General features: G+C 38.6%; 2 protein-coding genes across 12 annotated transcripts in view; one reads left to right on the plus strand and one right to left on the minus strand.

Moving 5' to 3' along the window:
- Window positions 1-31: 31 nt before the first annotated feature.
- On the minus strand, window positions 32-9,588 carry BFAR (bifunctional apoptosis regulator). Of its 6 annotated transcripts, XM_069030341.1 has the most exons (9): window positions 7,063-7,221; window positions 6,892-6,951; window positions 5,570-5,900; window positions 4,540-4,741; window positions 4,024-4,193; window positions 3,252-3,396; window positions 2,825-2,995; window positions 2,109-2,311; window positions 32-1,220 (listed from the first exon to the last, which is right to left on the minus strand). In XM_069030341.1, exons 3-9 carry the CDS (start codon window positions 5,833-5,835, stop codon window positions 1,028-1,030), a joined length of 1,350 nt encoding a protein of 449 aa, XP_068886442.1. In that variant the 5' UTR covers window positions 5,836-5,900; window positions 6,892-6,951; window positions 7,063-7,221; the 3' UTR covers window positions 32-1,027. The 6 variants fall into 6 exon arrangements, with proteins under 6 accessions (XP_068886442.1, XP_068886443.1, XP_068886444.1 ...); XM_069030342.1 differs by lacking the exons at window positions 6,892-6,951; window positions 7,063-7,221 and adding an exon at window positions 9,500-9,588; XM_069030343.1 differs by lacking the exons at window positions 6,892-6,951; window positions 7,063-7,221 and adding an exon at window positions 9,341-9,481.
- Window positions 9,589-9,596: 8 nt separating this feature from the next.
- The window catches only part of PARN (poly(A)-specific ribonuclease), a 48,165-nt gene continuing 31,346 nt past the window's right edge, over window positions 9,597-26,415 (plus strand). The window contains exons 1-18 of one of the 6 annotated variants that reach the window (XM_069030337.1): window positions 9,597-9,660; window positions 10,293-10,370; window positions 11,252-11,331; window positions 11,675-11,742; window positions 11,837-11,918; window positions 12,607-12,667; window positions 13,329-13,494; window positions 13,708-13,773; window positions 14,544-14,582; window positions 16,425-16,467; window positions 17,112-17,192; window positions 19,023-19,079; window positions 19,939-20,016; window positions 21,097-21,140; window positions 21,629-21,671; window positions 23,322-23,397; window positions 24,513-24,623; window positions 24,709-24,778. In XM_069030337.1, the coding sequence (XP_068886438.1) occupies window positions 11,681-11,742; window positions 11,837-11,918; window positions 12,607-12,667; window positions 13,329-13,494; window positions 13,708-13,773; window positions 14,544-14,582; window positions 16,425-16,467; window positions 17,112-17,192; window positions 19,023-19,079; window positions 19,939-20,016; window positions 21,097-21,140; window positions 21,629-21,671; window positions 23,322-23,397; window positions 24,513-24,623; window positions 24,709-24,778 (1,079 nt within the window). In that variant the 5' untranslated portion in view covers window positions 9,597-9,660; window positions 10,293-10,370; window positions 11,252-11,331; window positions 11,675-11,680. Of the gene's footprint in view, window positions 9,661-9,850; window positions 9,949-10,292; window positions 10,371-11,251; window positions 11,332-11,674; window positions 11,743-11,836; window positions 11,919-12,606; window positions 12,668-12,702; window positions 12,845-13,328; window positions 13,495-13,707; window positions 13,774-14,543; window positions 14,583-16,424; window positions 16,468-17,111; window positions 17,193-19,022; window positions 19,080-19,938; window positions 20,017-21,096; window positions 21,141-21,628; window positions 21,672-23,321; window positions 23,398-24,512; window positions 24,624-24,708; window positions 24,779-26,415 lie in introns of those variants that run through there. The other 5 variants (XM_069030333.1, XM_069030335.1, XM_069030338.1 and 2 more) reach the window with 5 other exon arrangements.

Below are 26,415 nucleotides of genomic sequence, written 5' to 3' on the forward strand. Positions count from 1 at the left end.
CAAACAAAATAACCCACCTCTACAGGAATAGTGAAGATTTCAAAAGAGATCTTTAATCATGAAAAATATTAATATGGAAATTTAGTTCATATTACTGACACAAGTGAAATAAACAAAACAACAAACCAATGCAGAATGCAAGGGGACAAAGCTCTCAAAAAAATCTTACCTTTTGCTTCAGTCAAAAGAACATACATTAACAAATGTCAATCCTGCTTACACAAACTAACTTTCCAGTCAATATGTGCTCACAGACATAGATACACACATTGTATTGCCATAAGTAATTACAGTGCCAGGTCACTTTTCCAAAATACTCCTTTTTAAGAGATAACCCTGAATTTAAGAATTAACAACAGAATTCAACAAGAGAGAATGAAAGGAGCTATTGATGAAGTCTAACTGATCTGAATAAAAAATTTTCCATGGTAATCACCACATTTTCCAAGACACAAGAAAATTCAAGTAGTCTTTGCCTTCAACTGCAGGAATTTTGGAACAAACTCTACTGTGAGACTGTGTATAAGGTAGTTACAACTTTACATGTAAAGAAGATTGAAATAAATGAAGTACTTCCAACATCAAGCTTATCCAGGAAGGACATTCCTTTGGCAAACTTAAGTTGAGGAACATATTGCTGGTATGAAATGCTAAGTTTAAAAAGAAAAAAAAAGAAATCACTGAAGCAGTGCAGAAGACAGTGATTTTAAGGCAGGCTTGAAAATACACAGAATGCTCAGGACAGAATAAAGAAATTTATCTGGCCAAAAATAGGGTGAGATGAGTGTATGAGTTTTACATGGCTATACATGAATGTGCACTTTTTTTTTTCAACAGAAAATTCCTTTTTCCTTCATCCTCCAATTTGGAATCAGCTGGTTTAAGAGTAACTTACCTTAAAGCTTTTTTGTATGTTTAAATTAACATAATCCACCATTTTCACTGCCACATACATAAAGAAGAAAAGCAAAGTTTATTCAAAATGTCCATTTTTAGAAGCTAAACAACTCAAAAGTTCCAATGCCAATCACTGCACTTGTGTCTCCAGACGCCTTATCTCTGTAACCACAAGATCAATGTTTATAACTGGGTTAAAATACAAGGCCCAGTAAAACAAACAATTGCAGACAAACTGAGGAACAAAAGGCCAAAAAATGGCAACAAAAAGTCCCTGGGTTGAGACTTTCCAGAAATGTCTCCACATTCTGTGAGGAATAGTCCTGTGAAAAAGGAAAAGGAAAGGCTTAGAGGAACTTTCTGGTTTGTTTTTACCCAGTTCTAAGAAAAGCTAGTAGGTGCTGCAGCTTTAAATTACTTAGCCCTTACTCGGGTACCTGTAAAAACCACCATTTTGCACTTCAGGAAAAGCTTTCTTAAAACCCAGTAGCAGCAGATTTAAAGAGGAAGCACTGAGTTAGTGCACTTAGACCCCAGTGCCCAGCAGGTTCCAGTGCCACATCCCAGCTCTGCCTCAGGTTGTCCCATGTTTCCTGTGCTGTTCTGGGCACGTTCTGCCCTCTATCGGCTAGCAAAGGCAAAATCCACTAAACACCAAAACAAGAATTTCTCCCATACAATTTGCAAAAACTGGAAATAAAAGGTCCCACCAACTATGAATATTAATATGCTTGAATTAAGACTGAAGTAGTAACAGAAATTCTGATTAATTATCAGAACTAGTATCAGTATAACTAAACTTACTTATGATTCTGAGGACTCATCCTGTAATAACTACACTGTATCATGACTAAATTCTGATGCATTTAGTTCTGAGCTGACAGCTAATACCAGACACCATAAAAAGCAGTTCTCAAGGTAAGGGTTAATATCTCCCAGTGGTTAAGAACATGCCTGTTACTGTTTCTGCATTTGCTACATCTGATCAGTAAAACCACCTGGAAGAAACCCTTGGAAGCATTCACAGAAATAAAGGTACTCAAGAGCAAGCAGTAGCACATGTGGTAAGTCAGGTTCACATGTTGTTGTTAACCTCAGAGCTCAGGTTAGACACTCACTTCAGTGAGCAACTGTGAAATTGTAAGACTGTTACTTTGTCTTCATAAGGCCATGTACTTCCTACCCTCTTCCACAAGCTCAGTAAGACTTACTTTAATTCTCTTCTTGACCAGAGCCTCCAAAAGGACAATAATTCCAAAACAGAGAGCAACATGGCATTTACAATTATAAATCTTGATGTCCAGTAGTGCACATCTAGCCAATCCCAAGCAAATTCAGCTATCAGCTGGTATGGCAAAAATAAATACTTTACAATGAATTCTCTCCATTGCCTCCAAGAAGGATCTTTAAGGTCCTGTAAATTAGGATAAAAAGACTGTTAATCAATTTTCTATTAAATAAACTTAATACTGGCTTATTTCCACTAGTCTTTTGTTGAAAAGCTAGGGGTTTTGTACACTGAAAGCAGTAATTTATCTTTATTATACTTGCTAGTAGGTAATACTGTAATACAGTAATTTCCACTAGATTAGAACATCACAGCCAGCCAGACCCGATAATGCCATTTGTTAAAATACAGGTAAATTGAGTGAAGAGCCTTTCTGTAGTCATGTGAACTTCAGAAGTACCAGTCTCACACATTTGAAGTCTTAAAAGCCTTGAATCAATCCTATTAAAGGTAATGGTTCCAACAGTGGTGATTGCATACAATAAAATCAAGGAAAAACTTACTCTGTAGGTTTGTTTTTTTAAAGTTGTAGTGTAAAGAGATGAAATGATGAATAATTACATCATGTGTTTTTATGCTGCTCATCTTGAAATGCTTATAACTAACGCAAGTAGCATATTTAATGTTCTGAATACTTACTAGCAGTTTTGTGACAGTATCTTCATACTTGTCTTCTTGCATAGGACAAATTGTGTGGATGAAAGGTAGGAAAGCTTCTGCATAATCAAACAAATATAGGTATAACATACTGAGTCTTGGAGAACTCTTCATTGCATACAGAAGAAAGAGTGATTTTCCTGGGTTTACGGCCTATAAAGGTATCAAATTATCAAATTTCAATTAGTGAAAAAATAAAATGAAAGGGACATGCGAGTTCTTAGATTTTCTGACAATCATTTTTCAAAGGATTGTTTTTCAAAACAACAGTTCATTAAACTGAGTAGTTTTTACACAGGTAATTCCACTACCTTAACACTCCTCCTGGCTTTAAGAGAATCTTCTTTTAAAGATATAATTTTTAAAATAATCAATGTACATGACATGACACACTTTATATAAAATTTACCTTATATTCCCAAAGGTTCTGTGGTGGTTTAACACCTAAAGTTTTCACACATTCCAGTTCTGCCATAATAGCTCTCCTATGGTTACTGTTCTCTACACTGTAAGGCTCTTTGGTGAAATCCTCCTCAGTCAGTGTTAGGAGGAGTCTACAAAAGCAGAAGAATTCAGAAGGTAAACAGTGCCTATTCACCAAAAAAAGATAGGACTAACAAATACACAACTGCATACTGGAACATTAAGCTACTGATACAAAATAGCACCTTTTGGGTGAAAGAATCACAGAATACTTTGGGTTGGCAGGGACTTTAAAAGATCATCATTACATTCCATATCAAGTGTTCTACACCAACTGTATCTCAGAGCCTGGGTTTTAAATTTCCTTCTTTTCCAGCTTCCTCTTGCCTGCTTTCAGCATGGCTCTTGGGTAGAATACATATGCATATAGCACATGCATGTTTCCATAGGAAAAGAAAGGAAAAGTGGAAGGGGTGGATAATACATCAGTAGAATTTTACTCTCAGTATCACTTCAGTCTGTGTCATCAGTGTTTCAAAAAGTTCTTAAAAAATTGTCAGGTAGCTTGGTAAGTATCTACTACTAAAAGTTTTCAATGACAATTGGTAAAACGTCTTCTGAAATTTATTCTGATGCATCAACAGAATATTCCCACAATCTATGTAACAAAGTATGGTCATTTCACAACAAGCCATCCCTAATGAATCTATCAGTAGTCCAATCACATGATAGTTGTCCTTGACCATCAGGCCTCTCACCTTCCATTTACTTTCTCCAGTAAAAATCTTTCTTTGTAATGTGAAGCCCATGGGCCCAGCTGCTCTAGCCAGAGTATCACTTCCTCAGCAGTCCACTTAGCAACAGGCTTGTGGACAAGAAGATCATCTTCAAATTCTCTGCTACTCCAGTGATAGCCAAGTAGAACTACCTACAGGTAGATTACAGAGATAAATAAACAAAGATCCTTTACCTGCAAAGCAAATACATTAATGATATAAATAAACACACAGTAAGGGGCTTGACATGTAGAATCTTCCTTTTCATGGAGACTAGAATATTCAGGTCATAAGAATGTATCTTGAAGTTTTACCCCCTGACTTCCATTTGCTGTACACGGCAGTTGTAGCTCCTGACAGACAGCTCTGAAGGCCACTTACTCTGCCCAGCTGGAGACTCTTCTGTCCTGACAATCTTTTTTCTGTGCATGTAATTTAAGAATATTTGACTGCATGTTTAATTAAGCAAATAGGGAAAACCAATCAGATGAAACTTACTGCTACACAAGTTAAAGCTGTCAGAACACCTGAGAAAAACCCTCCTCCTCGAGGATTAATTCTTCTTGTGTTTGGAACTGTAGGCATCTGGTCATTCCCATATTTTTGGAAAGTTGCTAAGCTGTGTGCTACATCACTGTTTTGTTGAATATCTTCTTTTCTTTGTTCAATGGCATCAGAAAATAGCTTTTCAATAACATCCCTAATAGGAAAAATATTTGTCATTATACTGTAACCATTGAGGTTTAATATTCAGAGAAAGGACTAATTTTTGGATTTGTGTTTTCCAGTCTCTACTGAAGACTATCATCTTTGAAAGCAAGAAAAAATTAGTTATTAAATCTTAGTAAACTTAAAATTATATCAGTCACAGCCAAACAACATTTTTCTTAGCTTCTAAAGCTAAAATACCACATAACTCCCAAGTCATTTCTTAAATAAAATTAGAATTCTGTGTGCTACTGGCAAGTCTCAATTATTGAAAAGTGCTAAGCAAAAGACAACATAAAAGCCTACCATCAATCCTACCATCTATTTATTAAAATATTATTAACCCCAAATAAAGTATTATTAACAAAACAACTTGTGGGTAATTCAAGACAGCAAAGAGATGTTTCTAGCTTTGTTCTGCAATATGATCACATTTCTTCCAATAAATAGTACCTATTACAGAAATAACTACACAATTATCCACGATCAATCTAACTTAGAATTATTAGAAAACAACCAGCTATATTAGAAGGTTCAGGATCCCGCTTCTCAATCTCCCAAAAAATTTAGAAGGGGGGGAAAGCCCTCCTCCCAAACAAACCTCCTCCCTCAAAACAAAACCAACCAACCCACCCCTTAATTCCATGTGCTTGAATAATTCATTACAAGTGCAGAAGCTGAAAGCTTTTGGGATTTAAATTTTTGCGACAGTTCAGATTACCAATAAACTAAGAAAATCTGCAGCAAGCTCAAGAAACCAGACGCTAATTTCTGTGGTTTCATTTACACAAAAATGGCATTCACAAAATAGTTCACTCACCTGAGGAGGATGTTGACTTTGGGGAATCCTTCCCATTTTTCTCTGCATTCAGGGCATTCATTCTTCTTGGACGATACCCACCACAAGGCCAAGCAATGCCTACAGAAGCTGTGCCCACAGTTCAGGGTGGTGGGATTGACCAGAATGTCGTAGCAGCAGTGGCACAGGAACTCACTGACTGATATCTGCCGACCGGGGCCAGGAGTAGCACATGGCTCAACTTTTGCCCTCTCTGTTTCCCCTCGTAAACTCTCATCTTCTTCCATTCTCTCTTATGCCTTACACAAACAGAAAGCTCTCTTAGATCTTCAAACCAGATAAGGCATTACTTCTGTAAAGCAACAAGAAAAAAGCTATTACAGAAGTTTAGAATTGTAAGCAATGTGATTTATTACCATTGCACCGCTTTTGTCACTTGGATGGTTTTAAACTTTTTAAGTAACTCAGCCCCCCCCAAAATGAAGCATGATCTACTTTTTCAACAACACATTCATTGCTAACTACAAGCAAAACCAGATTCTAGATGTAAACAGCTGGGCTCAATCTCCCGGTACTTTCTTCTCCCATGTTACAAAATACATGAAAGTGAAACAAAATAACTCACTATGATTCACATGACTTTGACAGTAGCTTTAATCAAGGTTTTAGCAAAATACACCAGTCAAAGGAAATATTATTAGAAAATACCATCAGAGGATACAAAGATAAAATACCGGTATAATGTAATGATCTAATTTACTTCATCTTCTTTCCAAGCCTATGGAATAAAACATTACTAATAAAGGTCAATGCTAGACATTGCTGGGCAACGTTAAAAAAAAAAGTTTGATCAACCAAGTAATATGCTTCAGAATCATAAAGGATTGATCTGCACGCCTTTTCAAAGGTCTGAATTCCACATTAACTTTACTTGTAGTTACTTTGTTAGTATTACAGAAAATGCACAGATAAGAGGAGTTTAAGATGGTTCTAAGCTTACCAAAAATTTAAACCTATTTGCTTGATGTTCCTACTCCATTCTCTTACACAACAGTATATAGTTTCTTAATAAAAACACTGATCCAGATCATTCACTCATCACTCATGATATGTTAGAAGATACCAAGAACCAGAAAATTTTCTCCTCAGGCACTATCAAACCAAAATATGATTACACTCTCCACCATGTGGCTCCTGCTTACTACTTAACTTACCAACTTGCCATCCAGATCAAGCACAAAAAGGTAAGCATGCAAGCAGGTAAAGAATAAAAATTAAGAAAAAACCTCAAGAACAGAAACCAATAGTTCAACAGTGAAACTAAAATCCTCAGATTTACAAACCTGCATTTCCCTGGCAAAGCACAGGCTGCTGGCTTTCTAAAACACAAACCTAAAACAGCACTTATAAGAGGAGAAATAAAAACATGATTTTGCACCTAAAAACATTCTTCTAGTTTTCCTGAAAGACAGAGGCACAGGACTTCTGTGGAAAATACAGGAAAAATATTTCACCGCTCAGTCTGCGCCAAGTAAGAGCCAGCAGCAGAGTAATTCCTAGCTCCTCTCCAGTCTCTTCCCAGCTTCAGCTTCCTGCCCTCCGCGCTGCTTCCTGAGGCGCGGCACGGCCGGCGCGGGCCCGCGGCCTTTCCTGCCCGGGCAAGGCAGTGCAAGGCCGGGGCAGGGCCGGGGCGGGGCAGGGCAGGGCCGGGGCGGGGCAGGGCCGGGCAGGGCCGGCGCGGGGGCGGCCCCAGCCCGATAGAGCAGCAGGAGGCTCGGGCCCCACACGGCCCGGCTGCAGCCCCGGCCTGAGTAGGGGCCGGGCCGGGCCCGCCCCGCCGCTTCCGCCCCGCCCCGCGAGCACGGCGGCACTGCGGCTCCTCCGTCGCCGCGGCCGCTGGGCGACACCACGGCCGCTCATCTTTTTTATTTCAAGCGTTTAAAATCACCAGACACCAGCACTGCTACACTCCCGTTTCTGGGAAGACACGCGCCTCCATATTCGTGAGAACTGAGGTACGTTTGCTTATTGTGCACTACGTACCCAGGCAGCCTTCCTTCGCAGAAGCTCCTCAAGGCTGATTTTACAATAAAGATTCGAGGTGTATTCTCAGAAGTAAATGAGACTTTCAGGTGCTAGTTTGATTGCAGTGCTAACGCATCCTGCACAGAAACTATTTTTACCACATAGGAGTCTATCTCTCCACACATTCACAATACTTGTATCAGTCTCTCTTCCCTTACTGAAATGCTTTCACTCTCTACAACACCCTGACAGGAGGTTGTAGCCAGGTCGGGATGGGCCTCTTCTCCCAGGCTACAAGTGACAGAACCAGTAGACATAATCTTAACCTGCACCAGGGCAGGTTTAGGTTGGACATTAGGAAAGGGTGATGAGAGATTGGAATGGGCTGCACAGGGAGGTGGTGGAGTCACTATCCCCGGAGGTGTTTAAGGACTGGACATAGCACTGAGTGCCACGGTCTGGGTGATACGGTGGTGTTTGGTCACAGGTGGGACTCAATGATCTCAGAGGATTTTTCCAACCTAATCGATTTTGTGATTCTGTGAATTTTTAAAGTACCTCTGAGATGTACTTTTTCACTGTTCAACACAGTGACATTTTCTTGAAGATTTTGTTCCTGTTTGATGCAAGCTACAAGTCCAGTTCAAATGACATTTCAGTTAATTATTCCAGCCTATTTCAAAAAATAAAATAGTAGGCTCTCATTCTTTTCTCTCCTGTATTAGCCAATTTTTTCCAGAGAACCAATCAGCAAATCGTTTAACTACCCTAGCATGAAAGAATTCAACCTCTTCTAGATCTGAGGGAGTTCATCTAGATCTACCTTGGTACACAAGGAGAAAATGCAGCCCGGAATACTCAGGCCTTGTTCTAGATTATAGTTTTTTTACTACTTTTTTGTGTGTGTTTTCACTTAGCTTCACATTCAATGTTCAGTAAAGTAACAGAACATACAAATGTTTGATAGTCTGTGCAGCAGACTTGAATGATGTGAAAACATGGCCTTTCTGTTCTAGTTTATAAAATTTTTGACATATAAAAAAACTATGGAGTCTCTAACTGCTTGTATTGCCCTCTCCCACTTTTTAGATGTTCCTTCTGCTTATTTAACAATACATACATGTTGAAGTAAAAAATGTCTAATCTGTAAGACATAGTACTTCAATTCCTATTGAAGTATTTTATTACAGTATCTTAGTGTTTGACGTGCAGTTTCTTTTGTAGGTGAAGGAAGCAGAGTTCCCAGATTTGTCAGCTACTTGGGGGAAAATGTCAGCCTTCTAAAACAGCTTTTAAAAATAAATATAAAATAAAACTTTAAAGTGCTATGAGCACTTTAACTAGAAACTGCAGAAATACATTTTAAAAACCTGAGGAGTAACATGAAAATTTTAGGCTTCAGCCAATTTACTGCAAAATAAAAACATCTCTGCTATTTTAATTAACATCTTATTGTGAACTATTTAACCATACTAGATGATTTGCTGGGAATGTCTGTTGAATAAATAGCTTATACTGAAAAGGCAAATCTTGATATTGAAGAATCTTTAAAAGCTCCCTGCACTAATGCCTGTACAATTATTTATCTTTCTCTGTATACAGAAATTACCCCCCCCAATTTGTGGGGAATTTTTCATTTGTTTTCATTCTGCTGGAATTCTGGAAAAGATGCTTCATGAGCCGTGTGAACTCCAGCCCTGCAGCACACACACTGAACTCTTCTGCCCCCCGTGCCCACAGCTCCTGCCCTCTGCCCTTGTGCAGCACCTTCTCTCTGGGGCAGGTCTTCCTTCCACAGCGCTGCTGCGGGGACATCCTGCTGGGTGCTGAGCTCTGCTCTTCTACAAGGAGGTGTCAAAGTGCCGCTTGTAATAGGAAGACGCTTCTTCTGCAGTAAGCCAAGACCTCCAGTTCCCCTGGACTTACAATCATTAAGGCATCGTCCCTAGCAGTTCTCCACCATCCTCCCGGTGTCTCCTAGGCAGATTCCTATCTCTTCCTTGCTGGTGCTCGTTACGCATTTCTGGCTCTGAGAGCGAGGCCCACATCTACGACATTTCACTACACCCCATGGAACTGCGGCTGGTGTAAGACTTCCCCCCGGGCTGCAGCCACTCCGGTCCCCCTCAGAGCACACGGCCTCCGGCTGAGGGCACCGTTCAAAGCTGGCGGCGCCGGGCCCGCAGCCGGACAGGGCGGTACGGCCCTGAGGGCTCCGCCCCGGTAGGAAATGGCGGCGGCCCGGCCTCACGTGCGCGCTCACGTGCGGCGCGCGGGGCGGTCCCGGAAGCGCTCGGCAGCGGCGGCGGCGGCGGCGGGCGGTGCCGGGCCGAGCTCCGGCGGGCGGGGGCGCGGGATGGAGGTGATCAGGAGCAGTGAGTGACCGCTCGGCCCCGCGCCCCGAGCTCTGCGCCGCTGGCGCATAGCTGTCCCGGTGTTCCGGCGTACCGGCTTCCTTGCCCTGGGCAGGTGGCCGCTCCGGCCTCAGCCTCTCCTTCATGGCGAGGGGGTCCCCCTTCCCCCCCTCCCCCCCCCAACCCGTGAGGCGCAGCCCTGAGCGGGGAGGCGCGGCCCCGAGGCTGAGCGGGCGGCGGGAAGGCCCCTGCCCCTGCCCCGCCGTGTCCGGCCGGCGCTGGCCGCCCCTGCCCGCCCGAGGGGCGCCGGGCTGCCGGACGATGTCGATTGTAGTCTCAAGTGTGTTTTACCCCTTTACCTGCAGATTTTAAGGATAACCTAAACAAAGTGTATGAAGCCATTGAAGAGTCGGACTTCCTGGCCATCGATGGGGAGTTTTCAGGTACAGTCTCACCTGTTTTGTGATTGTGAGCTGTTGGCAGTGTCTGAGGGGGGGTGGTTTGACCTCGGTGCCCGAGTTCGCTCCTATTATGTGTCTCAGGGTTGGCTTGAAAAAGCTAAAGCTGAGGCTACCACCAAGTGATTAAACCAGTTGTTACGTGCGCGATAGCAAGGCTTTGGTCAAAGATACGTGTCATGATCATGCTGCTTCTGCTCCCACAGTAATCTTTCAACATGACAACTGATAATTGTTGCAGCTCAGGGTGAAAAAACCAGGTGTTATATGCACTAGGAAAGCAATGGATTGGGATAAGTGAGGGAGGCCCTACAAATGTTTGGACACGGAAAGGCAGCACTAAGAGCTTGTGTGTTTGTGAAACCCAGAGGGTACATGCAGCAGAGAGATGCTTTAAATAGGTACTTTGCTTTTGGGATGCAGAGTTCACTTCATCCATGAGACATAAATGTGAGCAAGACTAGATTTTCTTACATGAGGCGCTTGTGGAAATACAGTTGTTGCATATTGGTTAAGGTGACATAAGTTATCCAATGAATCTCTGGGCAGCACTCTTCCCATTTTTAGTTTTGCTTTGATCCTGCGTTGTGTTGTGAAGCCCATTTATGTTAGGGTACTGGTAGGTCTTGGCCTGTTACTGGTATGTTGAATAGGAGCCAGAATGACAACTTTTGCAGAAGAGCTTTGCTTCTAGAACACTGCCATTAAAAGGAATGGGTTTTTTTTCAGTATTTTTCTCAACTGAAATAATTGTAACATGTACTTTTAAGTGAAAACGTTTCTCTTAAATTACTGGTTGTTGCATTTCTTTGCTGTGGTTAATTTTGAAAAGCTTACTCAAAGAAAAATACGTATTACTTTTTCAGGGATCAGTGATGGGCCTTCAGTTAGTGCATTAACAAATGGCTTTGACACTCCAGAAGAAAGGTATCAGAAACTTAAAAAGGTAAAGTGTTTACATGGACTAAAATGAAAACTGAAGCTGCTTTTGGTGCAGCATCTTGTGTGTGTGACCAAGAGGAGGAAGAGAGATGGTTCTTGTCTCTTTGTGGAATGAAAGTGCATATTAAAGTCATCTTGGGCCAATAGTAAGATGATTAAATGGGGATGAAAACTAGTTGAAAAAATCTGGTGTGTATACTTTAAAATTGCCAGCAAAACAAACATTGGTTAAGAAGATTCACATTACTTAATTTTGAAATGGAGAGAAATCATGTATGGATGCGCCCTGGTAATCTTTAAATGTGTACATATTTTATTCTTAAGCAAAGTTTTCCTTTCCTTTACAGCATTCCATGGATTTTTTGCTCTTTCAGTTTGGCCTTTGCACTTTTAAATATGATGACACAGAAGAAAAGTATGTTATTCTTTTATTTCTTGTTTTCTTAATTGAGGATTTTCTAAAGTAATGCAGATAAGCTGTATTGATATGTAACTCTTCTTTTGTACAGGTATATAATGAAGTCATTTAACTTCTATATTTTTCCAAAACCGTTTAACAGAAATTCACCAGATGTCAAGTTTGTCTGTCAGGTTAGTAGAAAAACAATTTAATTTTGTTTGGTTAAGGTATACCCAAAACAAACTTCAACTTTAAAGATAGAAAAATGTAAGTTTCTGGGTTGGGGTTTTTTTTCTTATAAAAAAAATAAGCATCAGTTAAGAGCAATCCCAAAAATGAGCTTTAAGATAATATCATTGACTTCAGTTTTTAAATCTTGTTATGCATTGCATTGTGTGGTTTCTGGAATTGGAGAATGTTCCAAACCTGGCAAGATGATTCTATTTTTTCCCCCTTTCTCATTGAACTTCCAGTTTCCTTGCTTTTTTAATCCTTTGTTCTCATCTGCTTATCTTGCTTATCTTGTTCTCATCTGCTTATCTTGCTTTCACTGCTTCCCCAGCTATTGCCAACATTTTTCTGGTCTCACATTTGTTCTCCTGAACCACATTTTGCTTTCTTTAGTTTCCTCTCTCCACATAGTTTGTTCTTTCATCTTTAACCCTTAGCATTTTCATTATTTTTGTACTTTATGGAATTTGAAAATCAGTAAGAAAAGTAGCATAGGCTAAACTCTCAGTGTCTTCTTTAGGGTCACAAACTTGGTTGTTCTTGGTTTTGGACTTTGTGTAATTTCTAAAAAAGCATGACGATAACTGAACTGATCTTTAATGCCACAGCTGCTTTTGCCAACTGTAAAGCCTTTTTCTCTTGTTGCAGAGTTCAAGTATAGATTTTTTAGCAAACCAAGGATTTGATTTTAATAAAGTTTTTCGCAATGGTGAGTTGTTGTGTTTTGTTTTTGGTTTTTTTTTAATTTCTTTCAATGTCTGCAAAATTTATGATGACACCTTTCATTATTTTCCACTAAGAGAAAGAAGGCTGCCATCCATGACACTGTCTCAACTCCTAATGAAGTTCTTGAGTTACTCTTATCCAGTCTACTGTTGTGCTGATGGTAACTCCCTTCCCAAGAATTCATTGCATAGTTCAACAGAATGGAATTCCCACTTACATGGGAGCGTGGTTGTTTATTTTTGTATAGAGGCAAAGCATGAATAGGGAGAGTAACAAGGTGTGGAGCTGTGTAATACATCAGTGGTAATGTCTAGGAAAGGAACCAGTGCGTTGTGACTGGGGCTGCTGCAGATCTGCTATTGAAATGATGCAGATAGCAAGGATAGAAGTGCTCAATGCTTTTGTGGTGACCTTCAGCTCTGCAGTGCTGGGGCTCGTGCCTTGTGCAGAGGAGGCTCTTTAGTGCAGTGGTTCCAGCTAACCTGGCATGTGCTGGAAGCCTGGACAGACACACATCTAGAGCAGATGACTGAAAGGGAAGGATTTGATTTCAGCCTTCAGGGGTGTAACAGAGGCAAATGCTTGAATCCCTACACATCCCTAATTTGTCTCTAATTATGATGAGCTTTCACTTTTTTTGTTAGGAATTCCATATTTAAATCAGGAAGAAGAGAGACAGCTAAGGGAACAGTATGATGAAAAACGGTCTCAAGCCAATGGTGCAGGATCTCTGTCATACATTTCTCCTAATTCCACAAAGTGCCCTGTAACAATTCCTGAAGATCAGAAAAAATTTGTTGAGAAAGTAATGTAAGTAATGCTGTTTAATGTACTCTGATGTTGTTAAAACTAAAATGTAACAGTAGTAATATTTTCATATGTTGAAGCCATTTCTATTAGTTCACTGTTTGTAACAAACACTGCTCTTTTTGTTTTGAAGCATTTTCTTGTCTTTTGGGAAGAGCTGTAAACGTTCAAAAAATAAAGTAGTAGATATAGAAGCAAATAATCTGTTTCTTCCAGGGAGCAGATAGAAGATTTATTAAAGAATGAAGAAAGTGAAAGTTTGGAACTGGAGCCATGTACAGGGTCAGTTTTTGAAACTGCATCTCTTCTAAAAAAATTTTTTTTTTTTTGGTCATACAGAATTAGGGGAGTGGCAGGGAAGAATATGTTTACTTGGGTTAACTGTAGCAAAATCTACATTTGATTAATTTTTGAATGTTGAGAAAATGTGGTGATGTATACAGGTGTTGTAATTTATTTTGAGCTGTATCTTCTGCATGTAGTGGTAAAATATTTAAGTATAGCCAAGAAATGTCTTGTATATGTGAGCTGCCTTTTGTTACTGTTGAAGTGTTCCATAAGTGTTGGAGATGCATTTTATAAACAAACTTTTCAAATCTATTGAGCTATTGGTTGTTCACTGTTGGCAGTGTATGACTGTTTCTAGTAGGTCTTCTACCCAAAAAGGTAATTAGCTTTGGAGAGTAGATATTTGGAGAGCATGATTATTTAAATTTTTTTTTTTCTTAATTGAATTTAGAAATAGTACAGCATGGTGAAGCTGGGGATAAGGTACCATCACTGTATCTATACAGAGTGACCATGACTACAGAATACTCTCTGAGGGGAAGATATGTGGGTAACTGTAAAACATGGTGTAAATGCCTTTACAGCTTGGCAACTGAATATCAGAATTCAGTAAATTTCTTCCTAGCCTATAGGTTCTGATTGCAGTGACTCTTGCTTTAAAAATCTTCCTACAAATGTACATTTAGAGTCAGCTTAAACTGAAAATCATTACTAGGAAACACTGTAGAAGGATTGTTAGTAACACTATTGTCTTTTGGTTTTAGATTTCAAAGGAAATTAATTTATCAGACCTTGAGCTGGAAGTAAGTTACTGGTAATACTGCCTTACTGTATATTTTTAGTACTTTTGATAAGAAATCTGGGTAAGAGCTGATCTACTTAACCTCGGGGTGATTCATATAGACATTTTTTTTTCCCTTTAAAAGATGACTTTTGTAATGTTCTGAAGATAAATTATATTAAACTTACTTGTGATGATTAATGTAGATGTTTTAAATCTTAGTATTTGTTTTATCATTCCTATGTAAAATCTGAATAGAGCAGCGCAGCCTAGAATTATGTAACAAATGCAGCATGCTAGGTTTTTACTGAACAGAAAGTGCATGTGCTTATACAGATTGTGGACTTTACCTGAAAAAACAGTAACTCTGTAGTGGGTACTGGTATGGTTATAGTTTTCTGTTGGATGCCAAGCATAAGCAGTTCTGATAACTTAGGATATTGCCTAAATATATCCCTTAAGGCCTTAGGAGAAACTCTAAGGCTGTAGAGTAAGATTTTCACTGTTATGACTGCACTAGTAAGATGTGGAAAATACACAAGTCTTTTTTTTGTATGTTTAGTTAATTCAGTGCTGCAGCACTGAATCTGGCACTCTGTTACTTACACTGGAAGTGGATAAAATAAAGCTTCTCTCCATAAATGGAATCGCAACAAGTGAGCTTGAGAACTAACCTGAAGAACAGCGGAATTGTTTTTGACAATTTTTCAGTGTCTTTTTTTTTTAATAGATCAGTAAAATACCTATTGCTTCCTGTAGTATGTAGTTTTATGTTTGTCTGACACTTATCCTTGCATCTTCCCTGAGTGAATGGAAGAATGTGTTCTTGAGTTGTGGTTTTTTTAACATTCAGCAGTATTGCTGTACGTGAGTAAGCTGTGTACACTCCGTGTGTATTGGAGAGAGAAAGCCAAGCTGTGAAGGTAGCATGGAGATAATTAAAGAAGAAAAGAGTGAAGTTATTGACTGCCCTTGTGTCCTGACCTCTTCACAGGTCATTTTCTGTATTGAAGTATTCTCTTGTGCATCAGTGTTTTGATGCATCCAAGGTTTGTGGCATGAGGCAGCTCGTAAGTGAGATTGAGGCTCAAAACTGTGAGCAGTCAGCGTGGAGAGGACACAACAGTGTTTGGAGTGTGCTCTCCAGTACTAATTTTAGGAGTAGCCAGAGGACAAGGAAATTTGCTGGTTCTGCAGTGGTTGCACAGTTGTGGTTAGTTTATTATAATGAGATGAAAGTAATTGCTACTGGTTTAGCAGTAAAAGGCAGTATTCTCTTGCTTTTGCTATCAGTTGGATGCTCTGTGGCTCTGTGTGTGGCAGTACTTTGGAAATTAAATGTGGCTGTAGTGGCGTGATGCAACCCTGTAGCAGAGGTGATGACATTTGAGTTAATAATTCCTATTAAAATCTACTGCTAGCAGAAAGTTCAGAGTTGTTAATAAATCCCCAAATAACTGATGTATTAAAGGCATGCAATCTTGGGGCTGCAAGTAAAAAAGAGCATTCTCACCAGAATTTTTGTTTTGGATTTCTTGAAAGCAAGGATTCTAGATTGTGATGAAATATCTAGATGATGTTTACTTAATATCACTAAAGTAAGAAGTTACAGGTTCCATAACAATAGCATGGGAAATTGTGTAAATGCTAGTTACTGTTAGGTAATGTAAGGAGCCAGTTAAACTAGCCTATTGCTTCAAATTTTGCATTGTTAGAATTAAAAAGAGATTTGTGGTAGTTCTTTTGCACCTAAGACTTATAGTAATAATGAAACATGAAATTACTGAATCACTCTTGTGGTTTCAGTATGCTAAATGCCAAGCGAATAGCTATTGATATTTTCTTTTCATTTGTTTTTATGTAGGTATCCAAAAGGTATCCATGTGGAAACGCTGGAGTCAGATAAGGTAACTAGGCCTATTACTGCCTCTAACATTTGTTCTGTTTAAAGGAAATTGTATTTCTCAATTTCACCATCTCTCCTGACTTTTAGATCTAACTTGAGCTTTGTTATTATGCAAATGCAGGACGTTTTAAATGGAATACAGCAAACTAGTTCCTAAACGTTATATCTGACCAACATGTATGGTGGGCATGTATTTGTGTGGCTTAATATTACTTTTTAAACAGATAATAAAGGTGTTTTAAAGTACAGTGGATCTGATGTTCAATATTAGGGAAAAGCAGGTTGTGATCTTAAAGGAAAAACAGCAGCATCACATGCTGTGTCCTCACATCCCATCACAGTTTTCTGCTTCAAAAGGTATTTGGCACAGACTATTTACAAGGAAATGCTGATAACCTTTTTTGAGAAGTAAAAATTGAGTTTAGGAAAAATTAGGTTTGGTGGATGAATCAAATACATCTTTCTAAAGTAGGCTTCTGGGAGTAGGTGATAATGTGGTGCCTACAATAGAAACAGTTGTGTTGCCAAGTAACTGCTGTTGAGGTATGATAATTTTCTTTGCAATGTAAATTTACAGCAACTTGCAGCAACCTTAAATCTGAACTTCTCAGAGTCATTCCTTAAACAACTCATTTTTTGTTTTAGAAGGAGAGATACATTGTTATTAGTAAGGTAGATGAAGAGGAGCGAAAAAGAAGAGAGCAGCAGAAGCAAGCAAAAGAACAGGTAAATAAATTTAATTTCATTTGTTTACATGAGAGGGGTAGGGTGAGAATCTTTGACTTCTCTCAGCAATGCAAAAATGCGGGATAGGGTTTGGTGTTGTTTCCCTTTGATTTGCTGTGGCTGGCTGAAACTGATCTTCTAAATTCTACCAGATAACTTAGGCTTTGCAACAGAGCAAAAAGAGTTGCATGGCACTCTAAAAAATTCTAAAAAATCAGAATCTGTGAAGTACTGAATGAGTATTCTGGAGTAGCGGATACCTCCTTACAGGTATCTGCGCTCTCACAGAAGCCTGGCCCAGTAATAGGAAACATCAGTTTCTTTCAGAAATTCTTGAATAAGTTGGCACATTGTTTGGATTCACAAAGAAGTCTCCCCTTCTCTTACGAAGCTTGCTTGCTCTTAGTTGTCTGAGTTAGTGTCCTGTACAATTAATGTGTCATTTCTCGATAGAAACACACTGTACACTACTGCTGTGGTAACAGGCTGACCAGGAGGTCACACCTGCTATATTCAGGAACTCTCACTGTTTATGAGACTTTGTATTTTGCTTACTGAGTGATGCAAGTTTCAGGGGGTCATAAGACTGGAATTGTGGAAATTCCTGATCAGGCTCTTGTGATTTGTGCTTTCATATATCAAGATAAAGTCAATTTTGGTGCAGCAACTAATACTTCGATGCAGAACGCCTTTTAAGAGGGAAAGAGATATCTAAAGAGACATTAACTACTAATGTGGCATCTCTTTTTCCAGAAGGCAAGTCAGGAACAGTTTACTTCTACTGTAGATTTTTCTGGAGCATTTTTAGTGGGGGTATTACTTGCTTGGACTGGCGGCATTCAGAGCTGCACTAAAGTAGCAGTGAATGTTTTTACTGAATTTCAGTTCTGGTTGAATAAAGACAGATAACACAAGGCAGAAATTACTTCCCTAGACCTGAAAAAGAAAAATCTGTTACAGAACAGTTTGTGCTGTAGTCAGATCCCTCCAAATCTATCAAGAGTCAGTTTATACAACTACAGTGTTATATAATATGTCACACATTTTAATGTTTCTTCTTGGTTTTGTTTATATAATAATGAAAAATGTTTCTTCCCCAATCTGTGTTAGCATAAAAATACGGTCTGATTTAATAGGAGTAACAATCAGGATTCAACCTGTTGCATTTATAACAATAGATGTAAAAAGTAGAGCTGAAGATACGTAGGTTAATTTTAATACCTTCTGAACTGTTTGCAGTGTAATAGCTGCTGAGCACTGTTGGAGATCATGTGCTGACAGTGAACTGACTGCAGCTGTTACTGCTCTGATTGGGGTGGAGTTACCCCTCTTTGTAGCAGCCTGTATTTTGCTGTGCTTTGCATTTGTGGCTAAAACACTAGTGATACCATCCATGTGTTTTGTCTGCTGCTGAACAGCACTTGCACAGTGTCAAGGCTTTCTCTCCCACTCTCCCCCAAAAGGAAGGAGGCTGAAGGGCTCTCATTATCTTTATCCACAAGTCTTACTGTCTCTATTTGAATTTTGGGTGAGGAGTGGGCAAAGGGCAGAATGGCTGCTTGGCTTCTGGCCAGGGGCAACCCAAGACAGGAGCTTGTGACTCGTCCTACTTGACAATGAGCTAAAGCTACGTGTAAAACAGGAATTCTGCGAGCAGCATCCTGCTTTGGCCTCTTGTATCTTCCAAATATTGACATTTCCTTTGTGGTCTGTTCTTGGCTATGTCTGAGAAACAGTTTGAGGCAAACTGGGGGCATCTGCCAGTTTGCAGGTACAGTTTTGGTAATATTTGTATTTATGTTTCACTAATGTCAGAATCTTTGCTTACAGGAAGAATTGAATGATGCTGTAGGATTCTCCAGAGTTGTCCATGCCATTGCTAATTCTGTAAGTTAATGTGATTTTTAACCTAGCTTTGTTAGTAAGAAAAAATAAATTATTCAAAGAAAGCATTCTTTTGCTGTTACAGTTTGGAAGAGAAGATGAAATACAAGTTAAAGTGACTTTTGAAGTTTATGTTTCTTCATGTTTACAGTGGTTGAGTGTAGTAAGTTAAGTAAGCTTAAACTAAAGAATAACATGAAGAATCTTATTCTCTGTAAGAGTCAAGAATAGCAATTTCTTAGGGCTTTTACGTAAATGAACTTTGGTGGCTTTTTTTTCTCTGTTCTGAAAAGATTGTGGATTTTTTTTTTTTGTTTTTTTCCCTGGCAGTTAAAGGCTGTCAAAGAAGGGTTGTTGTCATGTCAAATGAATCAAAAGTTAACATTTAAAAAACTGCTTGAGCATTTTCAAGGAGCTTGCTTGTACAAAATCTGGCATGAAAGGTTCTGCACTGTGAGGAGCCAGACCATGCCCTTAATAATTACTGTATATTATAACCATGAGGAATATATTGTGTTGTTATAGAAGTAAATTAAAAGGTAATGGACTGAGAAATGCCTTGACTTCAATCTTAAGTAGATAACATTTGGAAACCAAGTTTTAAGTAGCTGTTCTAGTGCATCTTCTCAACATTTGAAGCTGCTGCAGAAGCCTCTGATAAATGGTTGGGAGTAGAGGAAAAAGGAGTGGCTGCTCTGAGAGAACGGAGGAGTGTGTGGGGCAGGCAGAGAGCAAATGGGGAAGTTTGGTGTGTATTTGTTCCCAGGTGCCCTTGGCTGGCATCTGAGATGGGGTTTTCACAGATACCCTTTGCCATGGCCAGGACTGGAAGTGTAACAGACATTTAATGTTCTTTTTGCAGGGCAAGCTTGTTATTGGGCACAATATGCTGCTGGATGTTATGCACACCATACATCAGTTCTATTGTCCCCTACCTGATGTAAGTAATCTTTTGAGTGTTCAGATGGAAAAAATAAATGCCTTAATGTATTTGTCTTTTAGTCTGTTCTCCACACTTTCTTCTGATTGGAGGAATTGGTCAGTCTGTGAAGAAGTACAGAAAAGCATTTTAAAATAATCCATTTGGTACTTCTGGGTTACTGCCTTATTTTCATAAATCTTTATGTAGAAAGTTTAGTTGGATTGAATTGTTCTCCTTTGCATTTTTAAAATGTACAAATCGAACAGCGGAATTGTGTTTTTTGTTTATATCAGCTCTAGTTAACTAACTGACATGTTACAAGATACTGGTGTGGAGCTTCAGCACAATTATGTGGCGTTTTCCCCCTTGTAGTTTACAGAATGGGAATGTGTATTTTCATATAATATAGTGCACTTAATAAAATGCTAAGCAGTCTTGTAGCAGGATGATGTTCGCTGGGGTGAAGAGGTGTAATGTCAGAATAATTGGAGGGAGCACACTTTGGTGACTGCAGCAGGGCAGTCTAACAGTTTGTGACTGCACAGCCTCACACTTCAGTTAAGCTGAGCAGTGTATTGGCACCAAGAACATTGTCTGAAGAAGCCAAAGGTCTCATCGGAAGGATGGCTCACATGACATTGTTACTTGCAGTCTTAAAGGACTTGTGGGTGTTCTGGGAAAGACTTGGTCATAAGATGGGAAAAATAAGTTTGGGACTGATTTGGATGGTGTTGGAACCTAAGCAATTGTCAGTAGTTCCTGTACTTTTGACCCTTGGCAGATCTAAACCTGTAGTCCGTCACTGACTGTATACCTGGGGTGACTGCTTATATTCCATTGAAATAGTAAATGCTGGGAACACTTAAGAAGAACTGTTAAGTAGGTGGGAATTAGAGGTAGCCTAGGTTATAAAATAGGATAAGGTGTTGGCAGTGATGGAGCACTTTCTTACTAATGACAGACAAATCAGAAATACTTAGTCTATGTAGCTCACTTTTAGAGGCTGTTTGGATATTTGTAGCTACTGCTCTCTGTCCTCCCGAGATTGTAAACAGTTCACTGACTTGGATTTTATCTTCCGGTTTAATGTTAAATTAGGACCTAAGTGAGTTCAAGGAAGTAACATCATGTGTCTTTCCCCGGTAAGTTCTTAGTTCAAACTTTCAACCATTTCAGTATAGTTTTAGGAAGCTGATATTGTTTGTCCTAGCCCTGTACCCTGGCTGTTACTGGAAAAGAAATTGGGATCAAGTTAGATAAATACAATTTTTAAAGTATTTTTGATCAGCTTTTTTTCAGAAAAGCAGTGCTGTTGGTTCACTTCTTGGCAAAAGATGCACCTTTGCTACTCCCCTGGGTTTGGCATGATGTTTGGTGTTTTGAATCTACACTTCATTTGGAACAAGATTTATATGCTAGTAGTTGTTTGCATCTCTTGCTGTTCCTTAGTTGCTGTCCTTTTTCATGCTGAGCAAAGCCAAGGAATGTTCTGGCTGTTCCAAGATCCAACAGTAATTTTCAGTAGGGTGTATCTGCTGTTTCCTAGCTAATACACTAAAACATTTTTTGAGGATTTGGCAAAACGGGCATTCTTCTGTTTCAAGCTATTTAGCTCTTATTTTGTTTCTAGGTTACTGGATACTAAACTGATGGCAAGTACACAACCTTTTAAGGTAAATTAATATTATAGAATGACTTGAAGATACAAACTTGCATTAATACATGGCTATTGAAACAAAGTATATTTCTTTGTAGAGAAAGCCGTCTAATAACGTTTTCTGTGATGCTGCTTAGAAGAATGATTTTTCTTTACCCCTTATCTAAACTTACAGAATGTATAGAATGCAAATTTTTCCTACTAGTGACTTTTGTGTTTGGCAGCTTTGGATTCCAAAATATGTAGAATTTTTGCTATGTAAAATGTGATTAGTAGATTATTTTCTTCTTGTTAAGTAGCATGTCCCCTCAGGAGATAAAAAAAGTGCTGTTCATGAACAAATAGGATCTGGAAGTTGCTTGTATACTCAAAACCTTAGAGTACTGTGAGTGCTGATTTAGATTTGTCTGGAAAAATGCTTTATCATCATGAGGTTCTCTTGTGGCCAGTAACTCAGTGGGTAGTCAGCAGGAGGAAAAAAAATTACAGGTTTCTCTTAAAATCTCTTACAGCATGAGTTTTATTTCTCTAAAGAAGTATTGAGATAAGTGTTCATAAGCTCTTGTTTTCCCATGTGCCTTTGAATTAATTAAAAAACATGCTGAGGAAGCAGCATCTATCTTTGTGCATAGCTCTGTGACTCCAGAGCACTGCATAATGAAGTGTTACTACAATATACTTGTAGGTATTGTCAGGTTTTGATGCACACTGCTCTCTAAGAATGGAGGCTTTGGCATTCTGAAAAGTAAGAATCCTCTACAAGTTTTATGTTTGCTACAGTTGTGTTGATATTTGCAATTCTACAGCAGATGCTTGGGTTTTTAGGCCATGGTTATGAAATGCTGCTTTGGGATGCCAAATTAATGCATCATTTGGGCTTGTTCACTGTACTTAGTTCTTGGTAACTTTTTAGTCTGCAGACTTGATGAAGGGTGTGAACAGCTAAGCTTGATTGAGAACCACAGGAAATCTGGTCCTCATAGATCTCAGACAACTTTAAGAAAGATTGTGTGAGATGTTTTGCCTTCCCTGGCTGTTGATTCTGCATGTTTCTGTAGTACTGACTGACAACATATATTTGATTAAGAACTTCAGTAAGGGATTAATCTTTAATACATCTTTGTGGCTTTTTATTTTATGCATATAATTCATCAGTAGATTCACTGATGCTACTCAGCTAAGTTGAAGTGTAGGAGCAACTTTCTGATTGTCAGGCTTCTTTCACTGTCTCTGTATTACTTTAAATCAGCAGAATTTACACTTATAAAACTATGCAAGAAGGTCCAGTCAACAAGCACATTTCAATACTCACCTTGAATGCCTTCAACTATTATGATCAATATTTAGAATATTTTGCCCTGCTGTTCATGCTGTCTTTTCCCTTGCCCTTGCCCTGCATGAAACTAGATTCAGACAGAAATATTACTTTGGCATAATCTATCAATAATTCTGAGCAGCATTAATAAATGCTCATGACTCAGGTGAGGCAAGTTAACTTTGAAACTTGTCTTGACACACCCCTGGTGCATTAGTTTGAAATGGGGCTATGTGTAAATCCTTAGAGAACACAAGGTGGCAGCAGTAAATACTCATTTGATCTTATTTGATTTCAGTTTCCAGGGAAAATGTGCTTGGCATTGGCAGTTAATGATGGCTTTTCTTGCAGGAGATCATTAATAATACATCACTTGCAGAACTGGAAAAGCGTTTAAAAGAGGTTCCATTCAGCCCTCCTAAAGTTGGTAAGGATATATCAAAATGCTCTTATTTCTGAAATGTTTTCCTCTTTCAGAGGAAACAAAGTGTTTTGACTATTTTTGTTCTTGGTACTTTTCCCCTACTGATACTTATGTTTTGATGAAGGGACTTTAAATGAGGGCACTATACATACAGAGCAGCTATATTTAGAAGTATACCTGGAACTTAAATGGAATCCAGATAATAAAAGAATGGATGCGTTCAGTGAACAGCAGTTTCATCACCTTCTAATGATGGATTTTTTTTAGGTTGATTTTTGAGGATTAATTTGAAATTCATTTAAAACTTTCATTTGGTGGTTGTCTTCAGATCAAAGCCAGAGCACTCCAAGAGGCACTTGGACAAACAAAACCAAGAAAACTTACACAGTAATGACCAGTCGTGTGTGTTCTGGACATTACTGAAGTTCTTTTAATAGGAAAAAGGCTTTTTACTTTGAGGTGATCACAAGGATATTTAATCGAAGGGCAATCTTAGCTCAAGGTTCTGGAATTTTTCTTAAACTGCTGATTTAGAAAAGGGAGGGTGATATTGAAGAGTGGAGTATGTTGAAAGGGAACGTTTCAATGCTTGATAAAAATCAAGATGAGTAGTACTTTTTTATATTGCTGAATGTGCAGAGCATAAACACCAAATGCATTTATCAATAAAGACATCCTTAAATCACTTTGTTCCATCTTCATTTAAATACCTTGAAAAATCTGACCATAGGTCAATCAGATGGTTGGCAAACAGGTTAATAGTGAAGCTTTCAGTTAGACTGTCTGTTCTCTTAAATGCAAGTAAGTCAGAAAAAAAGATACTCTTTATGGGGAATCCCGCTGTCATTGTTTTAGAATTAATACTCCATTTGGCTAAGTAGGTCTGGGGATTAAGGGCTTTTTACTAGGAAAGACTTTCCATCTTACAAACCTATTCTTATTTAAAAATGCCAAAGAAAACTGCTTTTTTAAGAGCTTAAGAAATTTCAAAGAGTCTGAAAATTGTATAAACTTCCCCAAATGATGTTAAGCTCTGACAAAATAAGCCTGTGGGTAAGCATACAGGACTACCTTTATCTTCTGTGATCATATATTTATAAATGTCTTTTTCCCCTCAGAAAGTGCAGAAGGATTTCCAAGTTATGATACAGCATCTGAACAACTCCATGAAGCAGGATATGATGCTTACATTACTGGACTGTGCTTCATTTCCATGGCTAATTTCCTGGGTACTTACGATGTCTTTTCCAAACCTTCTCCCTGGTGCTGTCCATAGCTGCTTATTACATACTGAATTTATTCTTCATTCATCAGGTTCATTCCTCAGTCCTCCGAAAAGCCATGTGTCTGCTAGATCAAAACTCATTGAACCTTTTTTTAACAAGTAAGTAGTTGTTGTATTAAAAAACCTGCTAAAACAGGGAAGTACAGCATCAGCTTTAGCAGATCTACCTCTAGCCTTGGAATCAATAGCTAACTGCATTTTTCTTTAAACTGAGGTTTTATTGGCTTTCTGGTTCATGCTGGTAATGCTGGAGAGAGGCTATGAATTAAATACCTTTTCTTTACTTTCTGCTGACCTGTGAAAGGACACTTAGAAGAGTACCTGGACTGCTTTAATGGCCTTGTTTATGCCAGTGTTGAGGATATATTTACAATTTAGAAAATTATTTCTGGAGTGAGCTTTGGGAGTAGTGGAACTGAAGAAAAACTGGTCAGATGTTCTTTATGACAATTGTAGGAGCCTCAGAAACCAGTGATAGTGAAAACTGAGTGTGCTCAACAGTCTGGAAAAACTAAAATATCCCTCTGGTAATGTCAATTCAAATAACACAAAGCATTGATATTAACATTGTCAGGTAACCCAATTATAAGATGGCATAAGAACTGTACATACATGATTTATGGGATGATACTATGAGAAGTATTTTACTTTTGAATTGGATCTTCATGCAAACTCCTTGAACAAATGGAAGTAAGACTTGAGGAATCTAGAAGCCTTTATGCACAGATTTGATCCTTTACATAATTAATCTGTAGATTTTACTTTAGGAAACTTCTAAAGGTGCTGCAATCTGTCACATAAAGGAAAAGGAGTTGAAATTAAAAAGGTTTTAATGCTTATTCTGTCTGTTTAAATTCGGGAAAAATTCCATTCTTTCAAACCCTGTAATAGAAGGGTTGGCAAAATTAATTATTTTAGCTTCAGATGGCCCACACAAATGAGGAAATAATTGTGGTCAGTAGCTTTCACCTTTCATTGTTCTGAAAATCATATCAATATAGTGACAGCAGTTATGTGATTCTCTTGACACTGAGACGTGAGGCAGTAACTCCATATAATTTAGCAGGTGTTACAAATACTCTGTAGGTTAAACGTGGACCCACAGTGACTTGATTTGAGCGCAAAGGTGAAGATAGAACTGATCAGTACAATTTCATTTTGAGATGGGATTTGTCACTAGGTTGTTTTCAGGAACACCAACACACACACATACCAACTAGTAGGTGCCAATTGAGCAGGTTAATTTTTCAGTCATAACCAAAATTCTTTCTAGAAATGCATATTTGCAACAAGTACAAACTGCAACTTCTAAAACTGTCACAATAATACATTAAATTTAAGCTTTTCAAATTAATTGTGTACTTGAAATGGAATATTCCTCTAGGAGTGACATTTCAAAGTTGTGAGAGTAAGTGAGAGGAAGCCTGCTGTGTCTGTTCTGGCTTCAGAGTTAACACTGCCTAACTGTAATGAAAGGAAGAGTTAACAAAAAAACTGTAGGGAGAAAGCTGCCTTTTTTTTTTCTTTTTTAAGCAAGAACTGAAAATTACTGTTTGCAAGAAAAGAATGTTTATCCATTCTGTCATTATTCAGAACTTGTAGCTTCTTGTTTCAGAAAAGCTATATATTATTTTTAAATCATGGAAACTTGGAAGACTTGCCATGTCTTACTTCCACATGATTTTAGAAGCTTTGCCATTTTCTAGCTAACATCTGCCATCTGCCACATCACCTAA

Source organism: Aphelocoma coerulescens, chromosome 14 (genome assembly GCF_041296385.1).
Source record: "Aphelocoma coerulescens isolate FSJ_1873_10779 chromosome 14, UR_Acoe_1.0, whole genome shotgun sequence".
NCBI lineage: Eukaryota > Metazoa > Chordata > Aves > Passeriformes > Corvidae > Aphelocoma > Aphelocoma coerulescens.